Source organism: Apteryx mantelli, chromosome 7 (genome assembly GCF_036417845.1).
Source record: "Apteryx mantelli isolate bAptMan1 chromosome 7, bAptMan1.hap1, whole genome shotgun sequence".
Lineage (NCBI taxonomy): Eukaryota > Metazoa > Chordata > Aves > Apterygiformes > Apterygidae > Apteryx > Apteryx mantelli.
The window spans coordinates 5,672,344-5,699,769 of NC_089984.1; the positions used below are offsets into that span (position 1 = coordinate 5,672,344).

The 27,426-nt window shown below is 41.3% G+C and overlaps 1 protein-coding gene across 1 annotated transcript in view; it reads right to left on the reverse strand.

Annotated features, from left to right (window-relative positions):
* IPMK (inositol polyphosphate multikinase) overlaps positions 1 to 27,206 on the reverse strand; it is a 42,414-nt gene extending 15,208 nt beyond the window's left edge. The window contains exons 1-4 of the mRNA XM_067299668.1: positions 26,966 to 27,206; positions 22,258 to 22,343; positions 7,324 to 7,420; positions 104 to 276 (exon numbers count right to left, since the gene is read on the reverse strand). Coding sequence (XP_067155769.1) covers positions 104 to 276; positions 7,324 to 7,420; positions 22,258 to 22,343; positions 26,966 to 27,206 — 597 coding nt within the window. The remainder of the gene's footprint in view (positions 1 to 103; positions 277 to 7,323; positions 7,421 to 22,257; positions 22,344 to 26,965) is intronic.
* Between the last annotated feature and the right edge of the window lie 220 nt (positions 27,207 to 27,426).

The window sequence follows — 27,426 nt, forward strand, 5'->3', positions numbered from 1 at the left end:
ACCTCCAATGGATTATCATTAGTTAAAGAAGTTCACCTCTGAACCTGGTGTTGGACAGCAGGCCAAAGCATAAACTGAATCTGAAAGCAAAACAAGTTCTTACCCTCATGCCGAGCACCAAAAAGCCGATCTCTTCCATTAGCGGGTACTTGCTGACCTGTTGCTGTATCTTCTCAGCTGAAGCATATGGATCGTAACTTTTCTGACCTATTTTTACGTCCATTATACAAGGCTTATTAAACTTACGGGTCACATCTTCCAGTTTTAGATACATATCTGTTAAGAAGAGAAAACTTTAATTAACAGTGGGTCAAAGCAAAATAGCTATACGATTCCTGCTGAGCTTTGGGGGAGGGAAAAGGGTTTAAAGTCCAGCACCATGCAAGTTCTTTAAAAGACAGCCAAATTTGTCTCTGAATACAGACTAAATCATGGTCATTGACACCCACAGATTTCATTGACATTAAATTCCAAAGGCCTATGGCTTAGTAAAGTGTATATAAAGAGTGCCAACCTAGCACTCAAATTCAAATTATTGCCCAGATGAAATTCATAAGTAGCTCTTAAGCCATTAACATACTTCAACTAACATTAATAAGCACACACAACTGCACGTAAGCACATGGTTGGTTTTGCAGCGGAGATGGTGTTTCCTTTATATGTGCAAAAGGGCTAGAAATAAAATTGCAAGTTTTTGTTTCATTTTAAAAAACAAAATTAACATTTCATAGCCACACCATACAGCAACAGAAATACATCTCATTTCTCCTCTTTTCCCCTCTCCTTCCCATGTCACACCTTTTGGGGGAAAAATTCCTTGAATCTTAGGCTTCTTTTTATCCATTCCCAAGAGTTGTGTAGGGATGGCAAGGTGAAAAGAAAAAAAAAAAAATCCAAAACAGGCAAAAAAACAACCAACCACACACACTCAAAACCCAAAACGTTTGAAGGAAGCTTTCTAAGGTTTCTGAAGGACCATCTAAAACCAGTTTCTAAAGGACTATCTAAAGCTTAATCAAAGTGGTTTATGCTTTTCCCCGACGCAAGAAGTCTTTTCCAACAAGACTTACAGCACCAGTTGTCAGAGTACAAGAAAACAAACTTAACTCTCAGACTATCAGACAAGTCTGGTTGGAGAAAACTTGGAGAGATCTCCAGTCTCTGCCAGTGCAGCAAGTCCACACACACTATTAACACAATAGTTTTTCCACACTCTTCATAAAATTGTTTAAATTTTTTTTGCAGAAAGTCCATCACGATCTTCATATAAAATTAAGTCTTCTTTCAAGTATAGCCTACTGCATGAATGTATCTCCTTGGCTTTGAAGAAATCCGCATACACACAAACATCCTGTTCTCCCCCAGCTCTCCAGCACACTCTAAAATGGGATTGCCAAAGAAAGGAAAACTTCCGCAGTTCAAATTTAAAGAGCAGAAGAGGGACAAAGTGCCCCCATTTGATAGGCTGTATAGACAGGTAGCAAAACCAAAGTCAAGCAGAAGCCAACAAACAGCAATGCTCCATTTCTACTTAAAAAGCAGAAACATACTCCTAATGATAAGAAATTAAATTGGCTTTTATTACTTCGGAAGTTCTATTCAGACCTTGGTAATTTTTATACCATGTTATCGTTACGACTGAATGACTCAGTTCCCAAAACTACATATGTATCAATCAAATAAACCGGATTTAATCCTTAGATGCCTGCTTTATCTATAAATGAGACTAAGCATATTTTTAATGTATAGTCATGCTCAGGGAAGTATGTCAAACCAATAAATTCCATTTTAAAGAAACTGCAATCTTCCATTAACTCACTGTATCAGCTTACGTTACTCTCCATTGCCCAGCAGGCTGCAGAATCAATCTAGCTACAGAAAAAAGTGTTTTGTTATAGACCAGCTCACCCATGAAACAAGTTTGTTAACTACAACTGCAGGGATATCCAGGCCAAAAATAACTCAAACTTAACTCACAGAAGCCATGGGCAGCAAATATACTCAATATTTGTTCACTAGATGCACCCTAAGGGGAAGCAAGACAAATATTCTCCCTGCCAGGAAGTTTATTCTTTATCACCTGATGCACAGCCTCCATTTTTTCTATTCCAAGTTTTCAAATGTGGTCAGATTCAGTCAGATATTGGCAAAGCAGTACTGAATCCAGGGAAATCTATATAACCCCTTATCTATCTGTTAGCTCAACCAAAGCTGTAGAAATGTGTCATCCTTCACACCTACCTTTTTTGTTTATTATCGAAGTCATTATAATCAATATATTTGTGTCATCACTCTAAAACAATCCAGGAACAACAAATAAGTGAAATTCAAGGTTTTCCAAACTGACCTCTCAAAGGCACCGAATCAGAGGTTTGCCGTGGAAAGAAAAAAGAACGAGTGAGTGTATATACCTATGTATTTATGTACATACACACACACACATAAACACAAACATCTCAGGAAATAGCTGCAATCCTTCATGGATTAGGCTGTTGGCACCTCCAGATTCAAACCAGCATTTGTCATGAGTCTTGCATTACTCTCACAATAGTCTTTTTGCTTAGTTCAGGGGAGGAGGCAGAAGATACTCATGGCCTGTCATGAAACACGTACAAAAAAACCCCCACACAACTACACTTACCCTAACTATCAAAAGCCATTGGGCACAAAGATTGCACAGTTTAGATGCAATTTTTTAGTCAATCCTAAAAAAAAAAAAAAGGATATGAAGCAGTGTATAATGTCTCTATTTTTGTAATGCAACAAAAAGTGAACCCATAAAAACAATTAGTTTAAAAAGCAGAACCAGATTTCCCAGAAACCAACATATTTTCCTTCAGACAACATGCAGGCAAGATAACTGTACGCGTTCCATCAAAGGCCATGAGCACTTGTGGAGCACTCATGGGTATCCTCTATCCTCCGCTCCACTTGTCCAAACCGCTCTTTACAAGCATACAGCACCAAAATTCCGCATCTCCAAAACAGTTAAAGATTTAGATACCTGTCACTTTAATTCCCCACCCATTTCATAGCTGTTAAACTAGAATCTCCCATACTGTCCTACTAAAGCATAACCATTACTATTAAAAAAAGTTAAAATAATTTTGGAGTTAACAGTAACTCTGGAAAACACCAATTACTTGGCCAAGTTTGTGAATTATCTAGAAATGACTCATCTCTCACACACTTTTTTGGAATTATTCTTTAATTCTTCATCTTTAGCTAACTGCTAACTCAGAATTTAGATTGTTAGGTCTGCTCAACACTAGATTCTGCTCAATACACTCCCACAATCTCCAAAGACTTTTTGCTGGGGCAGGGGGGCAAAAGGGGAAGGTGCCACAACAGATAAAGTATTATTTCAAGGTTCCCCCCTGCCGATTACAGCTTCGGAAAATGCATCAAGTGTTTATGCCTGTTCTCTCTTGGCACTATTTGTTTCTTATTTGCAGTGTGTTCAGTATCTTGAAGTCTCTGGTCTACTGACACGGACCCAAAAAAGTCACAGTATCAGAATGCACCACAACTTTTAACACAGTTACCCCTCCAATACCTTGTGAAGCATTAAGACCGAGGCAAAAAGAAACTGAGGACTAGATTCAGACATCCACAGGTATCACTTCACTACCTTATTTTAGTGCTTATTCTAGTTAGGTGCTCTTACTACCCTTTCATCTGAGCCTAAGTATCCTTTCCAAAGTCAACAGTAAGTCTACAGCAGAGCAGAGATAACTACAGCTCTCCTTCCTATTCTGTTTAAAAATACACAATTTCAAGCGCTTGATATTTTCTAAAATATTATGTAGAAGACTGCTAACCCAAAGTGCTTCTGAAAATTACATATTCACTAATACAAACAATTTTCTATTACACAATTAGATGTGCTGCATATGTCATGTAGAAATGCTGCATACCAATAAAACAAGTCTCAAGCTATCCAAACACAGGTTAAATTAAAAACCCATACAGGGAAAAGAATGCATAAGGATGCTTGTATCTTAGCTTCGGTACGTTTTCCTCAAAATGTATTTCTAGAATTTAAACAAACCATTCCTCAGAGGCTTCGCCTCCTCCCCTTTCTATTTTTCAGCAGAGAGGAAGATGTGGCTTGACATATTCTTTACATATTTTACTACAGTCCCAAAGGGGACAAACAGAAAAAAAGACCAAAATTCAGCACGTATGTACGGCATGGACCACTGCGGACTTCAGCACGCACATGCTGAAGCATTCAGTCCTTACTGGAATCAGAAGTGAGAAAATAACTTGAGGCATCTGACTTCATAATTTACAAGGCATCTCTCAAAACATGAATAAGCAGAGAAAGCCTCAGTTGCTCCCAGCAACAAGAGAAGAAAAGAAAGATTTGGTTATAAGTTATATTTATCTACCCTGTTCTCATTTTAGGCAACAAAAATTAGAGCCCAGAGGAGAATGCAATGAACAGCAATAAAGTTACTGACAGGGGGAAGACTGAAACCAGGGGCAACAAGTAGGCAGCAAAAAACAGAATCCTAGAGCTCTCAGCAGGAGATAGGAAAGTCAGTTTGGCTCCTACACATATTTATAACAACTTTTCCACATGTTTACTAATACACTCCAAATGCCTACAATGCCACTGAAACCAGACTTCAAATAACATTGTCTCACCCCAATTTTAGCTTGACTTGGGAGATGTAGCGTCATCCATCTCTAACCCTGGCTCCTATGCCATCGCACTAGCGGTGTGACTGAGGGTAAAGCAAGACCCAGAGGGCCTAGGCAGATGCTTTTGTTATGTTGAGGTATGCGATTTCAGGGTAACAGGACAGTTCCACACATTTTTATGGATACAATCCTTGTAAATATTGGTATCTTTTCTGCTGAGAAGATGAAAAGTTCAGCAGAAGGCAAGCATGCAGCAGCATCTTCTTGTGTACTTCGGCACCTGCTAGAGAGCATATCATCCAAGATGACTCTTGTGTAAGGTTAGGGATGGCCATTCCTACGTTCTAATTAACCCTTAACATTTCATCTCATTTAGCTAGCAATTTCATCCATTTACCTACAGTTTTAGCACAGAAGCCTCACACTTGTCTCCCTAAACCTTTCTCTATGGAGAAAAAATTACCTGTGTTCTCCACCTTGCCCACCACAGTTCCTGCTCACCTGTCATACAGACACTTGGAGAGTGTCACAGATTATCTTCAGTGTGGTCCTAAATTCATTTAGTCTCAGATTTTCCTACTGCAAGCCTCAGATTCTCTTCATGCTACTCAGACTCCCAACCCTCTTCCCAAAATAACAACTCTGAAGCTACGCACATAAGACACCTACCTGTTGCCAAAGAGCTCTCCTTTCCCTCACTACCTCATAAATAAAGGAACTCTAGATAAAAAAATGCCCATGGCCACCCTCTCTCTGCCCTGGCAAGAGATAGAAGCAGTTTCTCCTTCACACAAACACTGTTAAAAATACACACACACACAGTTCAGAATACGCAGCAAGCAGAGGGGATCTGGAAACTGATCTAGTCTTATATTCTTTAAGAGAGGTTACTTATGTTCATTTAGCAACAATAAGGAATTATTACGTTCACTGCTCAAAGGTTGTCTGGAGCTTTGTCCCCACAATCTGTAGAGCAGTGACAGTCAAAGGAAACATTAGGCTTCCAACAGCAAGACTGCAAAAGGCTACAAATACAACTTGGGTATAAATTTAATAGCTAGATGCCTCTTTAGCAGCTAGATTCCTTCATCTAATGTCACTGGGGCACACCACAGCAGTTAAACAAAGTTCAATCTTTTGAATGGCGCCACAGGTAAGACCACAGCTAATGGAGGGGCAGGGGTAGAAAGGAGACTGGTAATAAACCCTCAACCCTAATCTCCCCCCAAAATAAAGTTTTCTAAACTTGATTTCCTACTTTTTACCCAGTCTAAATGCAGTATTGGTGATTCTCTTCAGTTCCGATGTCTTTTGGTGTTGAGCACTGATGCACAAATGCAAACGCATCACAGGTTTTCTTCCACACCTGGCATTAGTAAAGCTATGTTTACCAATGCCCTCTAATCAACAAAACTTCTAACTTGAAAGGCTCAAGCCAATTATTAGTGTTAAAAACCATTTAGTTTTGGAAGTAGCCAACACACACATTTTCTGTTCATCTCCATAAACCTGACTTCTACCAGAACTACCAGACACCCTTTAATACTACAGATAGTAGAGTTGGCAATGGAGTGTTTTATTCAAACCCTCTTGCCCTAGCCTTGTATCAAAGGAGCTCCTGGTACTGCATAATCTTCGGCAAACAAACAGAGTGTTACCCCTCCTTTAAGCAGTTATTCCTAGCGGCTACATCTCTACTACTTGTGGAGACCTGCCAAAATTCAGCCCCACCATGCGGTGTTAGTTAATTCGCAACATAAACTAAGGATGTGTTGAATTACCGTATCTTGGCTAGATCACACATTTTAACATCTTAAGATCCTACTGCGAGTAGGAAAAATTGATTTGCAATTTGGAGAGGACACTAAGCGAGCTCCATGACACATAAAATTACAAGGGAAGGAAGAAGATAGCTGTGGTAGAGCTATTTGAGTTAGTGCCAAATATGGAAATGTGAAGTCAAATTTGAGCCAAGAAAGTGCTAGGTACTACCACAATCATCATTGCATTTCACTTCAGAGTTGGGAGAGTGCAGTTTCCGCTGTCTTTGGAAGACAAGTCTATCCAGGGACAGCATAAGGAAGAGAAGACAGAATTATAGTACAAGATCACAGCTTCTCATTTAGGTGCCCACATATTTAAATGGGCTTGATGGCATCCTTTGGTTCCCGTATGTTCTAGAAGTTCAATCTCTTCAATGTGAGGAAGAAAGAGCAGAGGAAACAGGCTAGTTCCTATTTTAAGTATACAACAAAAAAAGGATATTTTCTGTTTCCAATTGTCCTCCAAAAATCTCTTCTCCCCAACTGCTAACATGCTATACAAATACTAAGGTAAGATACCAGAGCTCCATTCCATTTAAAACCAACGTAGGACAAGCAGTACTCTTAAGAAAAGTACCTACTGAAATAACTGCTTTGTGCGATACAACAAGGTGACGCGATTCAACCTTGGGACCCCCAGCAGCAGATCACAGCTTGGAGGTCTCCCCCCAGGCCCAGCCAGAGGACTACAAACTGGAACACGTTGTTATAGAGAACACAAGTGGGTCAGAGGCTTAAAAGGCAACAAAATAAAAACAAACCAAAAACCCTGCAGCGCTCAACTACCAAAAATTATTCTCCAAAAGATTTTTCAGCAGATTGGGACTAACAGATAAAATTAGAACAGTACCATTTGGTGCAGTAGGTGGTGACCAGACACCGAAGTATTTTGGCAGATATTCCCGCAGCTCCAGAAGAATGCTGTCACAACAGTCAGAGTCATAAACCTGAAATAAATGGGTGGAAGGGGAGATGATCAGTTTAAAACATTCATTTTATATTTCTAGTAGTCCCTTAATTATCATTTCTTACAGCCTTTCTGTTTATATATTTAGGAGTTCTACTTTACATTTAGAAACACACAAGATAATTATCACAATCTGAGATAAATCAACAGCATCCTTTCTTCCAAATTTTGAAGTGGAAAAGATACACCAGTACTAACAAAGAATAACGCATGTGTTAACTTGAGTAAGAATCTAAGCCGTATTTGTTAGTATTGAAGCTTATTTAGTAAGGACTGAGTTCTTCTATCCCAAATCCAAGATTGTATAGGATTACTATAGATTAAATTTAAAAAGCCTCAGATATCTGATAACAAGAAGTCAAGTATACAAATTCAGGCTGGACAGCATTTCCTTATCTCCTCCAAAACAAAACATCCTGTAATTAAGTTACCCAGACCACGCACAATTCAAACAGATTTGTTTTCATCTGCTTTAACTCTTTTTCAAAAAGTTTTCCAACTTAGATAAAAATAATAATAATAAGTTGGGGAATGGAGCTAGCTTATATTCCTGAAGGAATAATTCCTAGCACACCTAAAATGAGGCCTAAGGATACCTGCTATGGAATTGCATGACTATCACTAGTTTTCAAAGATTTAAATAAAAAAGTGTTAAAAGAGCTCTATGGAGTTAATTCAACTCATGCTTCAAGACCCACCTTTAGCCACGGTGGGAGACCATCTTGTGAGAAACAGCAGGCATTCCAGAATAAATCTATTTATAGTTGTAACATGAAGACTTCGGGGGGGCCTCCAAAAGCCTAAAATCCAGCTACTATTCTACAGCAAAGGTAAACCTCAACTCTGATCGCTGATGCAGCACAACTCTAGACAGAGCCTCACAGAGCAGCAGGTTAAAATTAGTCAATGTGGGTTCACGCTAAATTTAGTTTCCATCACAGAAACCTCAAACTGGGCAAACTCAAATCCACCACTGTACTTCAAATATAAGGTGGTGTTTCACAGCACTTAAGGCACATCAAATTCAGGGATCTTCTGGTCTTGTCCCAGCCACACAATTCTGACACTCCTTTATGCCTGCACCATTCCCCAACAGCGCCTACAAAGCTGATACAGCCAGAGCTACAGGGATTTTATGCTGGATCCCTTTTTAACTAGATCCATTCCTTAAACTAGCTCATGGTTTAAGCCTCATTTTTAAGAGCTTAAGGAGAGGGGAGCATCTCTAAAGCCCAAACTACACAAATCCATGCAGAGCAGGAGGCAACACCACGGCACTGTACCTCTCGCCGCACCCTGTATCCACACTGTTGCTATCTCAGGCATACAGAAGTTGCTGGGTGTATATCTTACAGGGCAATGGCACAACACACCGCTTCTCTTTTCACAGTGTGGTTTAGCAAGCAGATATCCCTTCTGAGAACTATGGGTGAGACTAGGCCTATTTCTCCCCCCCAGGCCAACACAAACTGGTATGTCAATATTCTTGTACTCTAAGAAGAAAAACTTGCTTATCCCTGCGATCAGTAGCTTCTATTTTTAGCAGAAGCAACATTTCTTTGACGAGCCTCAAAAGACATTGCCAGCAGAAAACAGTGCTTTCCCCAGAAGAGAGCAATGTAGCTTGATCTTACCAGCTGGAAGAAAGAAAAAAAATTAAGGGAGGAAAAAAAGAGTGCACACAGCACCATACAGATGCTGAAACACAGACCCAGTTGCTGCTATCTTCTGTATCAGAGTTGACTGTCTCCTACTACCTAGTCTGCCACTTCTGGGCCAGGATGCCAAGCATAGGCTGGTCGAATTACCTTACATTGTAGATATTTTCAGACAAAGCAGCACAAATAAATTGTGTTTACTGTTGTAGTGCTTTATCATAGCATCCAAAAGCTAACAGAGCAAACTGCATTGTACAGTACAACCCCTCCTTTCCTTGGTGAATGTATACAGGCAGCAATCAGAGTACCACAGCTTTTACATGGGAAAGAACACAAATTTAAGACAGGAAAAAGAGAAAGGAGAGAACTGGGACTTATCTTTTTAAGTTACCAACACTAGGGTCCGGTATGAGAGACTTCGGAAGTAACTAACAGTATACCCCTCTATATTTCAAATGCTATGACACAATAAAAGCATTCAGATAATTTGCAATGACATGTAATAGCCCAAATTCAAGGCCAAATGGGGAAAAAAGCTCCAGAAATGGTACCTTTTGGATAGTCTGCTATCTTTTAATAAACTGATATAAGACATTTTAAATGGAGAAAACAAACATTAATGCATTTTTCAGTATCATTACTTCAGCAAAACAAAATTAAGCCCATTATTTCTGTCCCTCAGGAATTATCTTGCTCCCAGAACCAGTAATTAGCTCCCTTTAAATACTTTGACATAACATATACAAAACACTTATTTGGCCTTAATATAGACCCCAATCTCAGTCTGCAATATATTTGCGTCAAACAAATAAGCACTCAGTTAATAAACAGAGGAAGCCATTTGGTGTGGGCAAAAGCAGCAAAAAAGAGACAGTTCATGAGTTGCACTCATTCTTATGCCGAGGAGAGCTACTTCTCATTAGAAAGGACCTCAAACACCAACTATGAACATCTCATTTCGTGCAATCCAGTAGCAAACTGCACATTTGGATGTCATTCCGAATGCTGACCATAAATTCAGTGCATGTAAGACAAAAACTTATGTATGTAGTCCAAAATAAAGAAATGGTACTGAATTTCAGAATGATGTTTAGTAGCTGCCCAACACCAAAAGAAACACTGAAACTACCTCTCATTCCATAACATACCCCACATCCCCCAAATTACACAGGAAGCAATCCATGCACTTTTGCCCCAGGCTGTGCTACAGGCAAAGCTGGGAAATTCACTGGAAGAGAGAAGTTACCACTTACCCCAGAACAACCTTTAGAATTATACCGTTTTGTTTTATTTATATTAGCAATATTCCAGTTTTATTTCAAACAATTGCTTTTTTAAAGTTGTGCATACAATAGGTCCATTTCTCCAGCCTACATGGACAAATTTGTACAGTTACCAGTAAAGCAGAAGCAACTTTTATCTTCAACAAATCAAGAACTGCAAAATAATTCAGGGTCAGTTCAGCCACAGTAGGTATCCATCCTACATAACACAGGCTACATTTTTCCAATAGCACAAATTGAAGACACACAATGCAATAACCGTTGGGCTTAAAAGCAAGTAAACAGGATGCCGACATTTGGAGGGCTCACAACACGACCATTACAAATTATTGCAGCTAACTCATAGGAAGAGTATGCCCCAGATATGTTCTGTGACAGTTTAGAAAAATCTAACAGACACCATGAAGTCATAATTTCCAGTTACGCAGACCTTTTTAATCCTGAGGCAACTTTACCATCCCTTAGATTTGAATCCAAAGTACACTGTGGTTGTTTTGGTAAGCTTGATCCAAACAGATTCATCTCTTTCTTAAGGCAAACAGGGGGCTGCTTGTGAGAATGGGAATGTTCTTTTCCTTATTCAAAGCAGCATGACTTTTTTTTTTTAAGACTAGCTAATGACATAAATGGCTGGGGTGGGGTAGAACAAATGTTTAAATTTCAACAGGAAACTAGTTCTGGCAGTAGAGACCCATCTTCAAGTGTTCTGGTGAAAAATACTACTTTGACAGAAATGTAATTTAAAAGGAATGTTCTAATTAAGTACACAAAAAGTTGATTTTTTAAATTAAATTAGCATTTACTTTAATGCTATCTGAGTAGGCAACTTGGAAATGCCAGACTAGATTTCCTGTATTTACCATGTCAGCCTGAGACATCACCTTTTCTTGTTGCCAGCTATTGTAGACTGTCCTTTAATTAAGGAAGGAGTAGTACTATCGCTTGCAGAGACTCAGGGTACACAACTAGCTGTCAGCAGCAAGCAGGGAGTTCCCAGTTTCAAATGACTGAGGTTCTTTGGGTTTTTTAAACCTTATCAAGTCAAGCACTTAAGTTTGCAAATGTGAGATTTACAGGTGATAGTGCAACCGTAACTCTGTCTCCCTATGGTGTATGCATTATATTAGACTTTAATTATCTGACTACAATCTGCACTTCCCTCTGGACTCCTATATCACTCAGTATACCATGTAAGTACAAGTGCAAAAAAAAAAAAAAAATTAGGTTGGAACAACAACTGAGAATTTGGCAATTTGCAGCTGTTTGGCTTTACCGCACCAATAGCCTCCCCCCACCCTTTTTCAAAGTAGCATCCTCGTGTTCTGACATGTGAGCGTCCGCATTATGTTTCCACAAATATTTTAATCAGCCAGCTCCGTTTATATTCAAAAACATCTGATACCAGAGCAATTACAAGAGTTAAATATTTATGACTGTTATCTTAAATGCTATTACACTTAACTGCTTATTTTAATATCCAAAATATAGCTGTACTATAATCATTACTCTCACAGAAGACACCTAAAGACCACAGCTTAAAACACTCAGAATGTATTCCCATTCCCACAATCTGATCATGTAATTACATAAATACTGTAAATACTGGGTGTGAAAATAATTTCAAAATCTCCCAAAGATGCACTGATTTAGTGATGTTTAAGCCTGGTATGTTTTATCCACCCCCACAATTTTATATAGTCAAAATTAGGCTAAACCTAGTCAGATATGCAGCCTCAGGCATGGAGTCATCTTTGCAAGAGGCAAAGCAAACCCCGATTCATTTCTGAGAATATTGCAGAGTTTCAGAACTTCGGCAAAGAGAAGCAGAACTTCTATGGAAGAAACTAGAAGGCAATCGGGGACAGTCACCAACAGCAGTGCTGAACAAGAACTGCAGCAGAGCCTTGAGCAAGCAGCTGCGGATGCCATACGCAACAAGCTGCTCTAAAACGGTCTGAGTTAAGTTGGGTAGAGTCAGATCAACGTGTTCCTCTCTTCCCAGTAACTGCTTATTCTGGAGGCAAGGCAATAAAGTGTTTTGCAGAATCTAAGCACGCACTCCACCCTACCCCACCAGACAGACAAGGTTTGTTTCCCCCTTCACAGGACAGCACAGTCCCATCCAATTCTTTAATCACACAAGGTTTCTGGGCAACACAAGATAAACAATAAAGCAAGTTAAAACTATTTACTTTACCCCCACACACCCTGCAACTGATGCAAGCCACCCAACTGAGCACGAAGCAAGGTAGAATGCATCAGGGCCCTATCTGTCAGAACTGCAAAATTTGAGACTATGTTTCATCACAAATCTATTGCTATAGAATTCTGCTGCTTCTTGCCCTTTTGTCTCTCCTAGATTCACAATTTGCCAACACATTCAACTTATGTTCAGCTGCAACTGATGGAGCCTTCACTGAACCAGAGAGCTCCCTGAAGTCAGAAATAACTCCCCGTTCAGGATGTGCAAACCTTGATCCTTTAAGCACCATAATCCGATTCATCTGTTTTTATTTAAAAAAAAATTTAAGACATACTACCACGGGTCAGCTGACAATTTGAATGCACTAAGTGCTTGCCACTACTCTTTCTTCTTAATCCAGCGACCCACATCATTCACTCAAAGCAGCTGCAGCAGCACTGTCCTCAAGTCACCCAGTGCCAAATCTCAAACCATCAGCAGGCAGAGAGATCCTGTAAGTTTCAAGGAAAACCATCAAGTCACTTAAAATCAGGTTTCCCTATTGAAAATGTACGGTGCAACCAGTTTTCTCATTTGCCTTTGTAATTCTAATGCTAAAAAACAGCTCCATCACTTCAGCATATGAAGTGGTGCAACATGAATAACATTGCTCATGTTAAGATACTAACCTGGTCAGAAAACACTGAACACTCAAATCCTCACATAGGCAAAAACAAGTTGAACAAAGACAGTAGCTAGAATGTCCTTATTCCTTATTCGTACTCTCTGCTCAAAGTAGATTTTTGAGGCAACTCCAACTATTTAGGAGTAAGTTTAAGTTATCCCTGAATATCAAAAGAAAGGTAAACCAGTAGAACAGGACCAAAGGAAAAATAAACTAGCATCACTGTCCTCCTTCCTATGAGCATCAAGCAGCCTTACCTTTTGTTTCTGGAAAGCTACCTGATCACAGCTGGAGATTCAAGTTAGGAAGTGAGAGCGCACAAGCGGTGGGGGAACTCTCAAGCACGTACACTTACATAAGCAAAATTTAACTTTACATTTCAAAGAGTCAGAAAGGGGAGACAAGTCCCAGGAGACACAAGCTTTTTTCCACCACCAGCCAAACTGCAAGAGGCAACCCTGACAAAGCCTTACTGCAGCATTACCCTGAAGGTGCAGTTTCACAGCCATTTAAACCAATCCAAGGCAAGGCTACCACAGTCCCACACACATTTTCATCCCATTCCCTGCAGCAAAACTAGCATTCAGCTGAGCCCACAGTCTGTTCAACTCCTTGATTTGGCTCACTGCAGAAGTGCCAGTCCAAGTGCCATTTAAGTATATTCTAAGGATCAACACTTTAAGCATTTTAAAATTGTGCCTTAATTTTTTATCTTCCTTTTAAAATACCCATTTCTGTGTTCCACTTAATTTTGAAAGTTTTATTGATCTAAACTATCTGTATTTTAAACAGCAACTATATATTTTAACCATCTTCTAGTGCAACTTGGCCTTTAATTTACAATATTCAACTCCCACATGAAGGTGGGTGGCCAAAATAATCATTTCAATGGCCAACCCGGAAGTGTTACGTCAGGTTTGCGGTCTCAGTTTCTACACAGGAAGTCCCTCTGCTAGCGACCAGCTCTCATTTTGGGATGAGAACACCTGCCAAGACAGACACAGCTTATAACTATCATGGTTTTTTCCTAGAACAGACAAAGAAGAATGGGATCTACCAAGAGGAATTTTAGTCAAAGATTTATGGTCCTGGGAAAGTCTACCAGGGCTCCAAGTAACAGCCAAACAGCTACTCCACTGTTTTCTATCCAAATTGATGCGTTTTCGGTTGTTAAAGAAAATATACTAAGATCAACATAGCTGTTTTGTAATCACTACAGGTATTTTTTTGGTCTGCTTTTAAAAACGAACTCCAAAGAGTCCTGCACACACATGGTCCGTGGAAAACTGGAAGCTACAGAATCAGCTATCCTCTGTCTTCCCCTCACTCAGTCTGCCCAAGCACATCAGCTACTGCTTCCCAAACCTGGAAGTAACCCTCTTGCTCACTGCTGGGGAGAAAGGAAAGCAGCAGCGCGAACCTGTGCTACGAGACAGCGGTGGAAAGTGCACACGCAAACAGAGAACCACCGTAATAACAGTGCTAAGAAACTTTAGCAAGCCTTTGATCAGAGCTCGCTCAAATAAATACATAATCCAGATAACTGGATTCCATTACACTCAGGCATGATGAGTTAAGTCATTTGTTTTGCCTTGTCTTGAAGATGGATATACACACACACACACACTCAGAAAAACACATATTTAACGACTAAAAACTAACTGCTACCAAATTGCTCCCTAATTATTGGACATTAGGGGAACTAAAAAAGCATGTTATAGACACAGTGGGACATGCAGTATAATACTTAATGGACTCTTTAATTTACTTCTGGTTAATTTTGTGCCTGGATGCCCAAGAACACACTTATTGTTTTCAGCCATATATACTGGTGTTTCACATCTTCCCCACACAAACATAGTCCTGCTTTCGTGCAATATTCTCTTTTTTTTTTTTAACTCAAAAAAAACACTTGGGAACTAGAATTCTTGCTTTCAGAGACTGAATTTTGTTCCATTTTTCTTTCAAGGAGTCAACCTGCACTTTCCTCAATCCCATACTGGAGGTCTACCAAGTATAGCCGATTTTTAAATAAGTTAACAAGGCATGAAGTGCTGTATTTACTGTATAGCAGCAGTATACCTTACTCAAAGCTTATTCTAGAACTGAACCATTTATCATTATAACAGAATCAAAACTCCACTTGAACAATATTTGTTCCACTGTCAGAAAAAGCTAGTGCTTACATGACCCTCCAGGGTAGTAGGGACACTGAACTGTAACTGAATCACTTTAACATAGCATGGATGCGCACAGTAAAACCATACTTTTTTTGCTTAGCTTTCAGCCAGATGTACTCTCAGAAGGGAATCTTCCACAAAAATCAGATTGATAAGAGCAGCTGAATTTTTCCGCCCTGCTTATTTACATAGCACAGGCTGCAGACTACTTACCAACTCCAGCCAGCAGTTCCCTGTTAGCATCAGATTGCAATAATGGCCCTTTACTCTCTCCTTTTATAAATCCGCCTTACATTTACTAAAGGGGACTAGAGATTATTCTGTGGCCTACAACATACAAGAAGCAAGGGGAACAGATGTTCAGTAGATCCTTCTAGGTTAACTTTCTATTGCACTGCAAGTCCCTTCCAAAATCATTTTGCTACAGGGCACAAAGAATCACAAAAATCTGTCACTCAAGTAACTTGTTATACAAGTCAGTCTTACTGTCTTGGTACAGTAGGCTTGAAGTCCTTCAATAGCGATCTGGAGTACAAGAATTTGAGTGTTTATAGGACAGTAGGAGGAACTCAGACTCTTGGACCTACACTTCAGATTTCATTTCCCTTAGACAACTCCTAATTTTAAAATGTACAAATAAGCACAAGCAGCAAGTATTTCTTAATTTGGTCAAAAGGTCATTTTCTTCTCATTAGCTGAGCTGCACGTGCCCCTTTTACTTACAATACTTCTGTGCAGGCCCATGGTTTAAGCTACAGAGCACAGAGCAATTTCACACACCTGTTTCAGAACTTGGATTTGCTTATCACTCCAACAAGTAAGAATCCCTCCCAGACGGTCTGTCACCAGGAGGGAGGGGGAAAACAAAAAAAAAAGTCAACTATGCCAAGGCAGAAACAGAGCATATCGAAACTTGTTTATTATGCTTGCAAACAGTTAATTTGTACTATTTCAGTATCACTCTCTCTTTTGGAGATGCAGATCTGATTGTACCAGAATGACACACAGCAAGAGATTATGTTCCACAATATCCAGCCACTACTCTGAACACAGTAATAATGAAAGGTTTGAGCAAGGCATCGCATCCCCAAAAATGAGATGTTAAGAGAACTGTGCATTTATTTCTTGAACCTCTGTCCATATAAGACTTAGAATCAGGACTTTAGCTGGAGATTTGATCAAGGGATAAGGATATTTTAGTACGTAATGGCAGCACTGTGGCCATCATCCACTCCTTTTTCCAGTCAAAAATAATCGTCTAAATCAAGACTATAAAACTAGCTAACTGAGTTTACAAAATAGGGTAATTCATCCTGAAGCAAGACGTGTTTTGCCTCTCGAATCCGTTTCATTTTCCATCACCAGCCGAGAACAGTTTACAGAACACAGGCTGCTTTATCATGATTTGTGCTCAATGGGCTGAAAGAGGGCTGAGCCTGGTGGGCAGAAAGCTTCCAGGCCAAAACCCATCTTTCAGACCGCTGGCTTCATTTTATGCCATGGAGGGGAAGGTGAGGAAAAGGGGGGAAAAAAAAACAAAAAAGAAAAAAGCAGGTCATCACCCTATTGAAAGCTCTGTTATAATGCATCCAGCAAAAGTTCAGAACAACAATTATGTGGGCAACCACGAAACCATTACTTCCTAGCTTTCAAGTGCCGGACTGTAATCTAAATAACGTAAATCTGTTTTACATGCTGGAGTTATTTGTGTCTCTCACATCCTGGCTTTGTTTTCAAGACATGTAACAAAAGTGAAAAACAATTTCTATTATCTAAAATGGTAATGGCTTCCTTGCATTCATGTTGTATATCAGCAGGGCTTGAACCCTGAACTTTTAGACTACCACTACAGCCGTTACTGACTCATCATTAATTGCCAATAGGAGAAAGATCTGTTCTCCAGAAGGGCCAAACAACTAGCCCAAGTATCTTTCCCTAACACTACGTGGGGTGAATCAGCTCCCTAAGTTCCCAAGCACTGGGCAAAGGTATAAGGAACAGGTTGCTGGCATTAAGAGGCAGGACTGGGAAGAACTCTGTCCTTTTCATTCCAGTCCCCAAAGAGTACACATGGACCCTCTGGACAAGGGTATCTGAGAATCAGGATAAGACTTGGCATACAACAGTTTTGGAAACATTACGACACTGTAAGAACTTGAAGTTGATACTTGGACTTGGTACTATAGGATACCTGAAGCTGCAAATTGGCAACATCACGAGCTCCAGCTATGACAATTCTGACACGTGATCACTAGCAAACAGAAGAAAATTGCAGATGTCGGAAGTTGTCCATACTGCAAGGATCTTCCTCAGAGAGGACAGTCTTCTGTAGCTTCTTATACCTCTAGCACCAGGCAACTGCTATAGAAGAGCAAAAGGGCTATACTTTTGCAAATAGAAGTTTACAGGAACATTTACTGTTGGGTTAAATATAAGGTATGCTGAAATCCCAGTGCATTAGCTACTGCGTTACCAACATTTAACTTCATTAAGCCATGCTCAGAAGAGGTGCACACAATAACAGGGGTTTACAGCCCCATGGAATGAATGCCAGAAATAAGTGAAAGAGCTGCCATTTCAAATAGTCTAATGACCTTCTGCTGTCCTTCTGAAGGTATGGAAAGAAATTCTCCATCTCTTATGCAAAAAAAACACAGCTTGTAGGAAACCGTAGTCAGGGCAGTAGCTTCAACAACTGTAAATTCTCTTCCTCAGTTTAAAATATTTGCAGTCCAAGGATCTATCCTTGTGCCCACAAAAGCAGATGCCCTATTTAAAGCATGACGTTCCAGCTTCCTCCCCCTCTTCAAGATGCTAACAGGGCAGTAGTTTCTGCACTATTACATTCTTGACATGACAAATTAAAAAAAGCTCTGTACTGAACAGAGTATGTCTTAAATAGGAAGAGAGAGTTACGCTAGCACACAGTGCTCTTGGGTGCAGCCTCGCATGTTTGAGACAAGAGCTCTGCACCGAGCTACGCACAAGGTTTTACCTCATGTAGCGAGTGCACTAACCTTTTCAACAGATGCTTTTCTCACAGTCCCCAACTCATCTGCCAGAAGAGATCACTGTAGGAGAGCTGATAGGCTTCTTCCCTTCCCCCTTTCAGCACTGCTGAATTAAACCAAACTGTTTCAGCACATGTGACCCAGCATAAAGCAGGTTGAAAGTCAAATACTAAAACTCACTGAGAAGTAGCCTTCTTTTGTGGTGTTCTCAGTATGCCTGTGTGGACAGCCTACCATAAACACACACTGCCTTTTACTGATTTATTTTCTTTACTGGAGACAGGTCAATACTACATGATACACTATATTGCATTTTCTAAACAACACTATTTTCCTGTCCCCACATCTCTGCACGCCCCTCCCTCCTTAAACTCTTAAAAGCAGTCTTTTACAGTGCCTTCACCTACAGGTTCTCACCAAGTATTTCCATTAGATGGAAACAACTGATCGCCACAGTTTAAATTGCCCCTAAAAAAAATAAAAATAAAAAACCCACCACACACAACCCTTCTACTTCAAACATTTTCCCCCTTCTCTTGCTGCTCGCAGTTATTGAAAACAAAGTATTTTGTAGCTATTCAAGATTGAAACGCTTCATTTTTTAAACCAGGTAAGTGTATTAAAAGACTTGGTATGACACTTCTTGTTATGCAGCCTACGCTTGTAAGAAAACCATGACCTCAAATACAGGAAGGGAGTTTACAGGAATAAAAATAACGTCTAATTGTATTTGTTAATTATTCACATTTACAGAACTCAACAGAAAGTGGACATTACCACTGGAAAGTCATACTCCAATCATAAATTAAGCAATACATAGTTATTTATTAACAATGCCTACAAAGTTTGTTGTTCCACTATATTTTAATCATAGAAGCTATTCATGATAATCTTGTTATACTCTATGATTCTTGAGTTATGAGAGAAGGAAAAAATGACAAGTCATTTTCCCCTCAGTAGAGAATGTCGCATATTATTGTGGGAGAGGTAAAATTTGGTTTACTTGGTGAAATAATCTCATGAGAAAGAAGCCCAGCGGGGACCCGGGTGTGGGGGGGAAATGTTTATAAAACCTGCTAAACTAAAAATATACTCCCGGGAAAACAAAAGGGAGGTCAGCTAATGCAATCCGAGTAGGAATTACAGGTCTCTATCAAAGGGGAAAATCTCTCTAGTGAAATTTTTCAAAACTTCCACCTGCTTCTCAGCAGACTGACCTGTGGATCCTCATTTTAGATCACTAGTAGCATTTTGCAGTACAGTGTCTTGCTCAAAGTGTTTGCTGTTCAAACACTGCAGGAACCCCATTTTGTTTGGGCTACATCAGTTAGCACTTAGCTTTGGGCTCAATATTAAATATTCATCATCTGTCCAGGGGAAGCAACCTTCCAGTGGCTTGCTATAGACTACTGCCCTCTGTCATTCAGAAGACTCCCGGCAGAAGGTAAATCCAGCAGTTTCAGAAAAGAAGTTTGGCTTGTCCAGAGAGAAGGCAGTATCTACCTCCTATCAGGTCAAATATATATGAGGGTTATATTCAAACTCATTCAGTAATGCTTCATTATCTTCCGTCATGATACATTCCCTGCAGCCTTCAGTCTACGAACGTGTAGACTACACCAAAATACTAGTACACACCAGAGAGCCTTCCTGTTTGCAGCTGGTTACCAGGAGAGACTTCTGCCTCAGCCCTGTGACAGCTGCTCTCCATCTGCACAGCTGAAACAGCAGCCATTCATCTTCCTACCATGGAGGAGAACTGGAGGAGAACTGGAGAAGTTCTCTATTACTTCAGCTGAAGAGGTTTGCTTCACCCACCCACAAGTGGAACAGAAGTGCTTGTTTCTGGCCCCGGTACCTGGGTGTTACTCTTAATTCAGGTAAGATAGAAGGGAGTTTAGGCTTTGCTGCCATTTTCAGTCAAATCAGTTCCTCAGTGTCTTAAGAGCACCAGCACAGCATAAGGTAAGTGGCAAGAACGGGAAGAGGACGACTGACCTTTCCCCTCTCAGCAGCAATGAGTCATTAGATCAGCTCAAGCTGTACATGAAAGCGTACCTTACACTGAACCTCACAACCTGCAATAATCATCCCTACCTTGTAACAAGCACATGTAGGGCTTCGGTGTCTATATCCCATATTACGTTGGTCATGACTGAGAGCAAACGTGAGTAGTTAATCATTGAGGAGTGAAAAAATCTCCAAGCTCTTTCTCCTGTACTTTCACCTACAACATACACGCATTTTTCCTCCTTGCTTTCTCCCACAAAAAGGCATTCTAGCCCACACAAGAAGTGAACTGCGTATGCACTTTTTCCTAGCCCTTTTATTTGTCAATAAATCTCCAACCCCTTTCAGAAGTGAGCTGGCAAGACCGTGGAAGGAAGACAGACGTAACTGAAGTTGGCTTCACACATTATTAGCATTGGACCCAACTTCCTCCACTATGACAGGGCCTAGCAGCACTGATACAGACCTCTCTTTCTAGAAGATTTTGCCCAGGGTCTCGCTCACGACTTATGACATGAGCCTAAGCAACAGGTAAAGTGACAAAGCCTGTATTGCAAAAGGTTAATGTCAAAGCAGTGTTGAAGCTTACTCCTTTTACCTGCTGGCTTTGGACAGCAATAGGACCTTACTATCTGCACTTGAGGATTTGCACATAAGAGTAAGTAGCCTGGCACTCTAAGGACATGCTGTTCAAGCTTTCTACTTCTACTGAAGAGTTACCACTCAGCCTGGATCATATCTTTCTTAGCCTCATCTAAATGACATAGTCACTGTGAAACCTCAGAGAAATATTTACATTTAGGTTTAACTGGCTCCTGCCGAGGCCTAGTAACTCAAGAGTTGTTGTTTTGTCTAGCAGTCTCATCATGTCAATTATCAAGTAACAGCAGTATGTAAACAGATTTTACTTACAGTATATTGCTTAGTCAGCTTTGGGCAAGATGTTTCCACAAAACACATAACATCTTTTGGTGACTTAATTCCACTCCCCCCCCAATAAAACAATGACAAAAATCAAGACTACTCTCATGCTGCATGAGGATTTCTACAGTTCTTTGTACCTATATGGGAGCTAAAAAGCCATGGAAAGTGCTGGGATATCAAGCCAATGTAGAAAGAACAAAGGACAAGCTATCCGGGAACTGGGGGGAGGCAGGTAAGGAAAAGAGGCTCTAGAAACACTTTACCCTTGGTAAGACAGCCAGCAACAACCTTCTTTGTTTGCTTGCTCAAGTTACTGATAAAGCATACTCAAGATGAGCAAAAGATTTGGTTCATGTGACAAGTACATCAAACTGAAGTTAAAACAGCTAGATATTTTGTTTTTATTTACATTTTCAAAGGATGTGGGCTTTTAATAAAATGGAAAACAGGGAAATAGTTTTAGCAACAAACCAGACTAGATGGATGGGTGAGGCTGGCTATGTTTTAGACAATCGATTCTGACATGCTCAGCATCATGAGAAAAAAAAACGATGAGAGCACATGTAGCAGCCTTCAGTAGTAGAAGGAAATAATGCAAGACTTTTCAACAAAATCTAAGATGTTGTGAACACTATTGCCCCCCGACCAAATAAGAAAGCTTAAAACCTGTTAGTAAAGTAGGTCTGGTGTGGGGACAGATACTCTAAGAGGAAAAAGCTCTACAGAGAACAGAGATATCATGATAATTCTGCTAAAGAACACTATTCAGATATTTAGGTTACATTTTCCCCAAAAAACAAACAGCAAGGATGTACTTCTACATGAATCACACTCATCATTTCACCTTCAGTGAGGCAAATTCCTCCACATGGCAGGACCCTCACCTTGTTGTAGAACTCCTGCTCCCGAGGACCTCGGGGCGGTGGCTGCAACTGCTTCAAGACTGTCCCATCTGGATGCTGCAATATACCTAGAAGAGAAGCATTTCATTCAGGGCTTACTTTTAAGAGATGCAGCTTGTATTTTTCAGAAATAACAAATACACATCAGGGACAGTCCATTTGCTCAGTTCCACTGTTCCCACTACATGCACAACAGAAACTGGCAGCTCTCGCACAAAACCCTTAGACAAGGCTCGCTTGCATTCTTTCTCTAGCCACCAGAATAGCTTCTGGGTCTAATTCTGGTCAAGGCCAACACAGTACTCAGATTTGACATTAAAAGTTCCACCCAAAAGCACTCACTCAACTAGGGAAGATTACATAGACACTCCCTTTCTAAATAACTGATAAGCTTCTTAGTGTTACTGGGAAAATAAGTTAAAAAGAGTTAGTACCAAGTTTTATACATTTATCATTAGCTAAAATGAACAGATATGACCTGTGAATGTTTTTTTATACTACTGGCATAGAAGGAGCACTTCTATATTACTAGGAGTACTTTTGTAACACTCCATGCTAATCAGATGCTACTATTCTATCACTTATAATTATAACACAACATAGGATTTCACCTCAGCCAGGCAGCCGCCTTTGTGCCAGCACTCCCTCCGCCCCCCAAACCATACTAATCAGCCTAAATGACCCTGCAGTTAGCAATATTGCCGAGTAGCTGCATGAAGAATTCACAACTCAATTGAATTATATTACAGGGTACTCAAGAGATGGATACGGGCAAGAATGGAGAAAAGTAACTGCATCTTTGTGAAATGCACTCTAAGACGGGCTCAGGACGACAGCAAGCTTTTCAAGAGATTCAGCCCTATTACGTTTTCAATCTAAGACGACAGAATTCAAGACCATCAGTTACAGGGTGAGGAATCCACTTCAGGATAGAGATTTTCTCCTAGGATTTATTCATAGCTTTTCATATCGCAACTTATTTTATGTAGAAGGGAGGAAAAAAACCGTCAGATGTATCTGAAATAAGTTCCATCTTCAGCTTACGGCTTGAGGAGTGGTAAACAAAGCCAGGAACTTTGTGCCCCAAAAAGCGTTAACAGTTCTAGCAGCAATTGAGTTTTCACCTTTTGGAAAGCATTATCTCGGAGTGGGCTCTGTTGTGCAGTCTTAGAAAGTAAACAAAGTCTTTAGAGCCTAAGTTATTTATTTTAAAACAAACATCAGACTTAGAAAAGTTGTTTCATAAGTTGGCTGTGCCAGTGAACAAAAAGCGTTTTTAAAGATTTGTGTATAACAACTCTCAAGTCAAGTTGCCTGCTAAGGCTGGAGTTTGTATACTTTCCAGAACTAGAAAAAACTGCTGCACAACAATGCACAGACTACCACAACATCTCCAAGACACAACAGCTTTATTTTTAGTACCTTTTTTACATGCACTGGAAACCACTTAACAGAGTGCAAAAAGTATTTGAATGACAAGTGTTTTAAACCTGAATTATTAACATTCACAACATTAAAAGAGGTTTTAAAACACATACTCCTTAATGACTGCATGCTAGCATTGATGAGAGAAGCAGGCAACCTACAAGGCAGAAATAACAGGCAAATTTTCCTGGAAGTAGAATCCATTTGCTACTGAACTGATAGAGAAGCTTGGACTTTGAGGGCACGTTACAGTAAGTAACTTACCCCCAAAACACTGCACTTTGGATCATGATGGATGATAACATTCATTACTTGAAGAGTTTAGTATAACCTGATACTGCCTAAAGCTCCTTCATCCTCTGGAATTCTTGGCAGGACAGAGCATCTACTCTCAATGTGACAGAGACAGGCCCGAAAACCAAAGATGCTCTACTTCAGCACCCATCATAGAGACAAACTCCACAGCCTTCTCTCCTATCTACAACAGCAAGAGATAGACAGCACCACTTGCAGGCATGGTTTTGTTTAAGGGGTGCTGGGGTCCTTTGGTAAATATGGAGAGAGGGTATATCATTTTAATAAATGAATAATCAATTTAACATTTCTGAGCAAGCAGCAGAACTATCCTGAAATAGTCTAAAAACATGTTTGGTTTGCTTTTTTTTTTTTTGGACTCTGCATGCAAAGCCAGCTAGCATGCTGGAGCTCACAAAGCTACAGCAGAAGTAGTGTAGATGTACACACTTCTTCACATTCAGAGTCAACGCACATGCTTCAGTTAACTAGAGACAAAAACTATTTTGCACAAACACTCTGAACATTTACTTTGGAAAAGATCCTCTGTTCTCCGAGAGCACTTAACAAGGACTGACCAGTGCGTGTGTGCTGCCTCAGCCTCCTCATTTGGAAAACAGTAGTCCGAGCCTGAAGTTTTGTGATGATGTGCACAACAGAGCAGCACTAAAAGACAATGGTTCCCTAGCTGCAGAATCCCGCTAACAATTTGGAGGCCTCCAGCAGTTTGAGGGCACAGGAAAACCACACCACACTCAGCTGCAAGAGGCTCCAAAAGGTAGTATACTCCATCATTAAGGTGTACTTTAACCACAAAAGATAACATAGTCAAAAAAAATACAAGCTCTGGATATCTCCAAGTCTTCTGCATGTTTGTACATGGGGAGAGAAGGGAAGTCTAGCAGAGGGCAGCAGCAACACAAAGAAGGAAGCTTAGCAGAATAAGGAAGGCTCAGAGTTTCAAACAGCAAACAGCTCAGAAAAACAACACCTTGCTATGGAGACTATCAGCAGCAAGACACAAAATGAACATGTGCTATAGATAACACAGGCTCACCATGCCATTAAAGTTGTAATTTCATTTACTGATGGTTGGAGAGGTTATGAAGTTCAGCCAGTGCTTGCCCTTGGCCTGCTCAGCAAAGGCAGTCTCTGATCAATAGAGTTCAAAGGCAGTATGACAAACATATTCATTACAGCTACTCCCAAAGGGCACACTTGAAGTTGAATAGATGCCTACCTCACACTTGTCTCAAAGGCATGAGTTTTACCAAATTTGATGTTCTGGAAAGGTGAGAAATACCATTTGGCAGTGTCAGCTCTGTACTTGGGTAGTTGGCTTTGACACTGACCACTACCTATATAAAAAGGAACCTTCCTTAGGTGTGCCAAAGCTCAAACCTCAACCTGAAATTGAAATAAAAATTCAGAGCTTGCAGAGACATAGGTGTACATATACCCCTCATGATTTATCTTATTACTATTAGACTACTTATTATCCATTGTTTTGTACTTACTATTACCACCAAATAAACAAGCAACTAATGAGTCATCCCTTTTCTTCTAAATTCACATGCACATTTGCAAAAAAAAATTTGCAAGCTAGTAAATTGCTTACTAGTATTTTGCTGACATGTTTGGTCTTAAAACACAGATTAAGATTTTAGATGAAACATAGTTTAACAGCACACTAATAACCTACAGATGTATGTTACCTAAACTCCCCACTTTTTAAGGTGTCAGATAAAGAAGCCAAACTACAGAAGTCTTACTTAAGCCATTAGCCAGCTAGTCAGTTGTGAAAATGAAACGATGAGTTATTTCACACACACCCCTTGAAACTTGCTGTTAGCCGATCACCTAGAGACAGACTAGCCGCCCCGAACATGCGAGGCAAACACGCTGATCGACACTCTCGCCAAATTACAGCACCCCAGCTCCAGCAGGGAGCTCAGGTGCTGCATTCAGATCGGTGACATATTCCCTCCATCCTCACGTAACCATGCGTCGCCTCACACTCTTGAGAAAGATATCCATTTATTTTTTTCCATTGCCAGATGGTGCCAAGAAGTCTCTACTAAACCATGAAATTCCTTCTCTTACTACACATAGCATTTTAAATAGATTCCACCCATTGTGCATAAGACTGAATGAGGGAGTCATATGAAGAGAGACTAACTCAGATTTACCTAATAACCACACGTACAGAGAAGAGATATTTAGCAGCAGTGATACCCCCCTATTTTGGTTCATAATACACATGCTACCCAGGAAGTCCTGCCAGCCCCTCCAGCCCATGATGGGGGGAGTAAGTCTTCATTAGTGAGATCAGTCTCTCAGCTTTTCCTATCCAAGGTACAGAGATCAGCATTAGGAGACAGCATTAAACCCCCTTTTGAATGCATTCTTTCCTTTAAGGACAGATATTCAGGGACAGACGAGCGTCTTTACTACAGTCTGTAAGGAGGACCATACCATATAGTAATGCAGTAGCTTATGTAACTTTTACTTAGCAGAACGAGCCCAGAAGCACACATCACACTACCAGGAGCATTCGGGCATTGCTTTCTGTGAATTATTTATACTCGCAGCTGTAATAAACAACGGGAAGTTTTCAGTTACCTCTTCTCCGTAATAGCCGCTAGCACTTTGCTAAAAGGGCCCCTGTTTTCAGTCTTAATTCAACCGAGCATCACCTGAACGCGTCCCAGGGAGGCTGACGACGGCAAAAGGGACGTCGTTAAACTTCCCCGACCACAGGCGGGCTCAGCCGACCCGCAGGTTTCCTGGGCACCCGAACACCCGCTTCCTGACCCCGAAACAGCCGCGCTGCAGGGGCACTTTCGCCCCAGCGAAGCTACCCGGGGCGAACACGCTTCCCCTCGGCGGAGGGCCGGTAACGGCCGCCGCCACCTGCCACCCGGGCGCGCCGCCGCCCCGCCCGCCGCCGCCGCCGCCCGCCGCCGCTCACCGCCTTTATCCTTGCCGTACATGTGCCCTGCCACCTGGTGCGACAGCGGCACGCAGCCGTTGAGCCCCCGCCGCCGGCCCGCCACCGCCGCGGGGCCCGGGGCGGCGCCGAGCGCCGGCTGGGCCGCGGCCTCCTCCTCCTCCGCCTCGCCGCGCCCGCCGCCCGCACAGCGCCCGCGCCCGCCCTCGGGCCGCCCGGCCGCGGGCGGCGGCGGCGCTCGCCGCGGGGGCTCCGTGGCCATTTCCCGGGGCGGCGGGTGGCGGCGGGGCGGCGGCCGCGCTCCGGCGGGGCTTCAGCGGGCGCTGCGGGCCGGGGCGCGGGCGGCGAGGGCCCGCGGCTCCATCACCCCCGCGCCGGCCCGCGCTGCGCTGCGCCGCGCTGCGCCGCGCCGCCCTCCGCCGGCGCTGAGGCAGCGACTGGCTGCGGCGCGGCCGCGGCGCCGCGATATGTCCCCGCCCCGG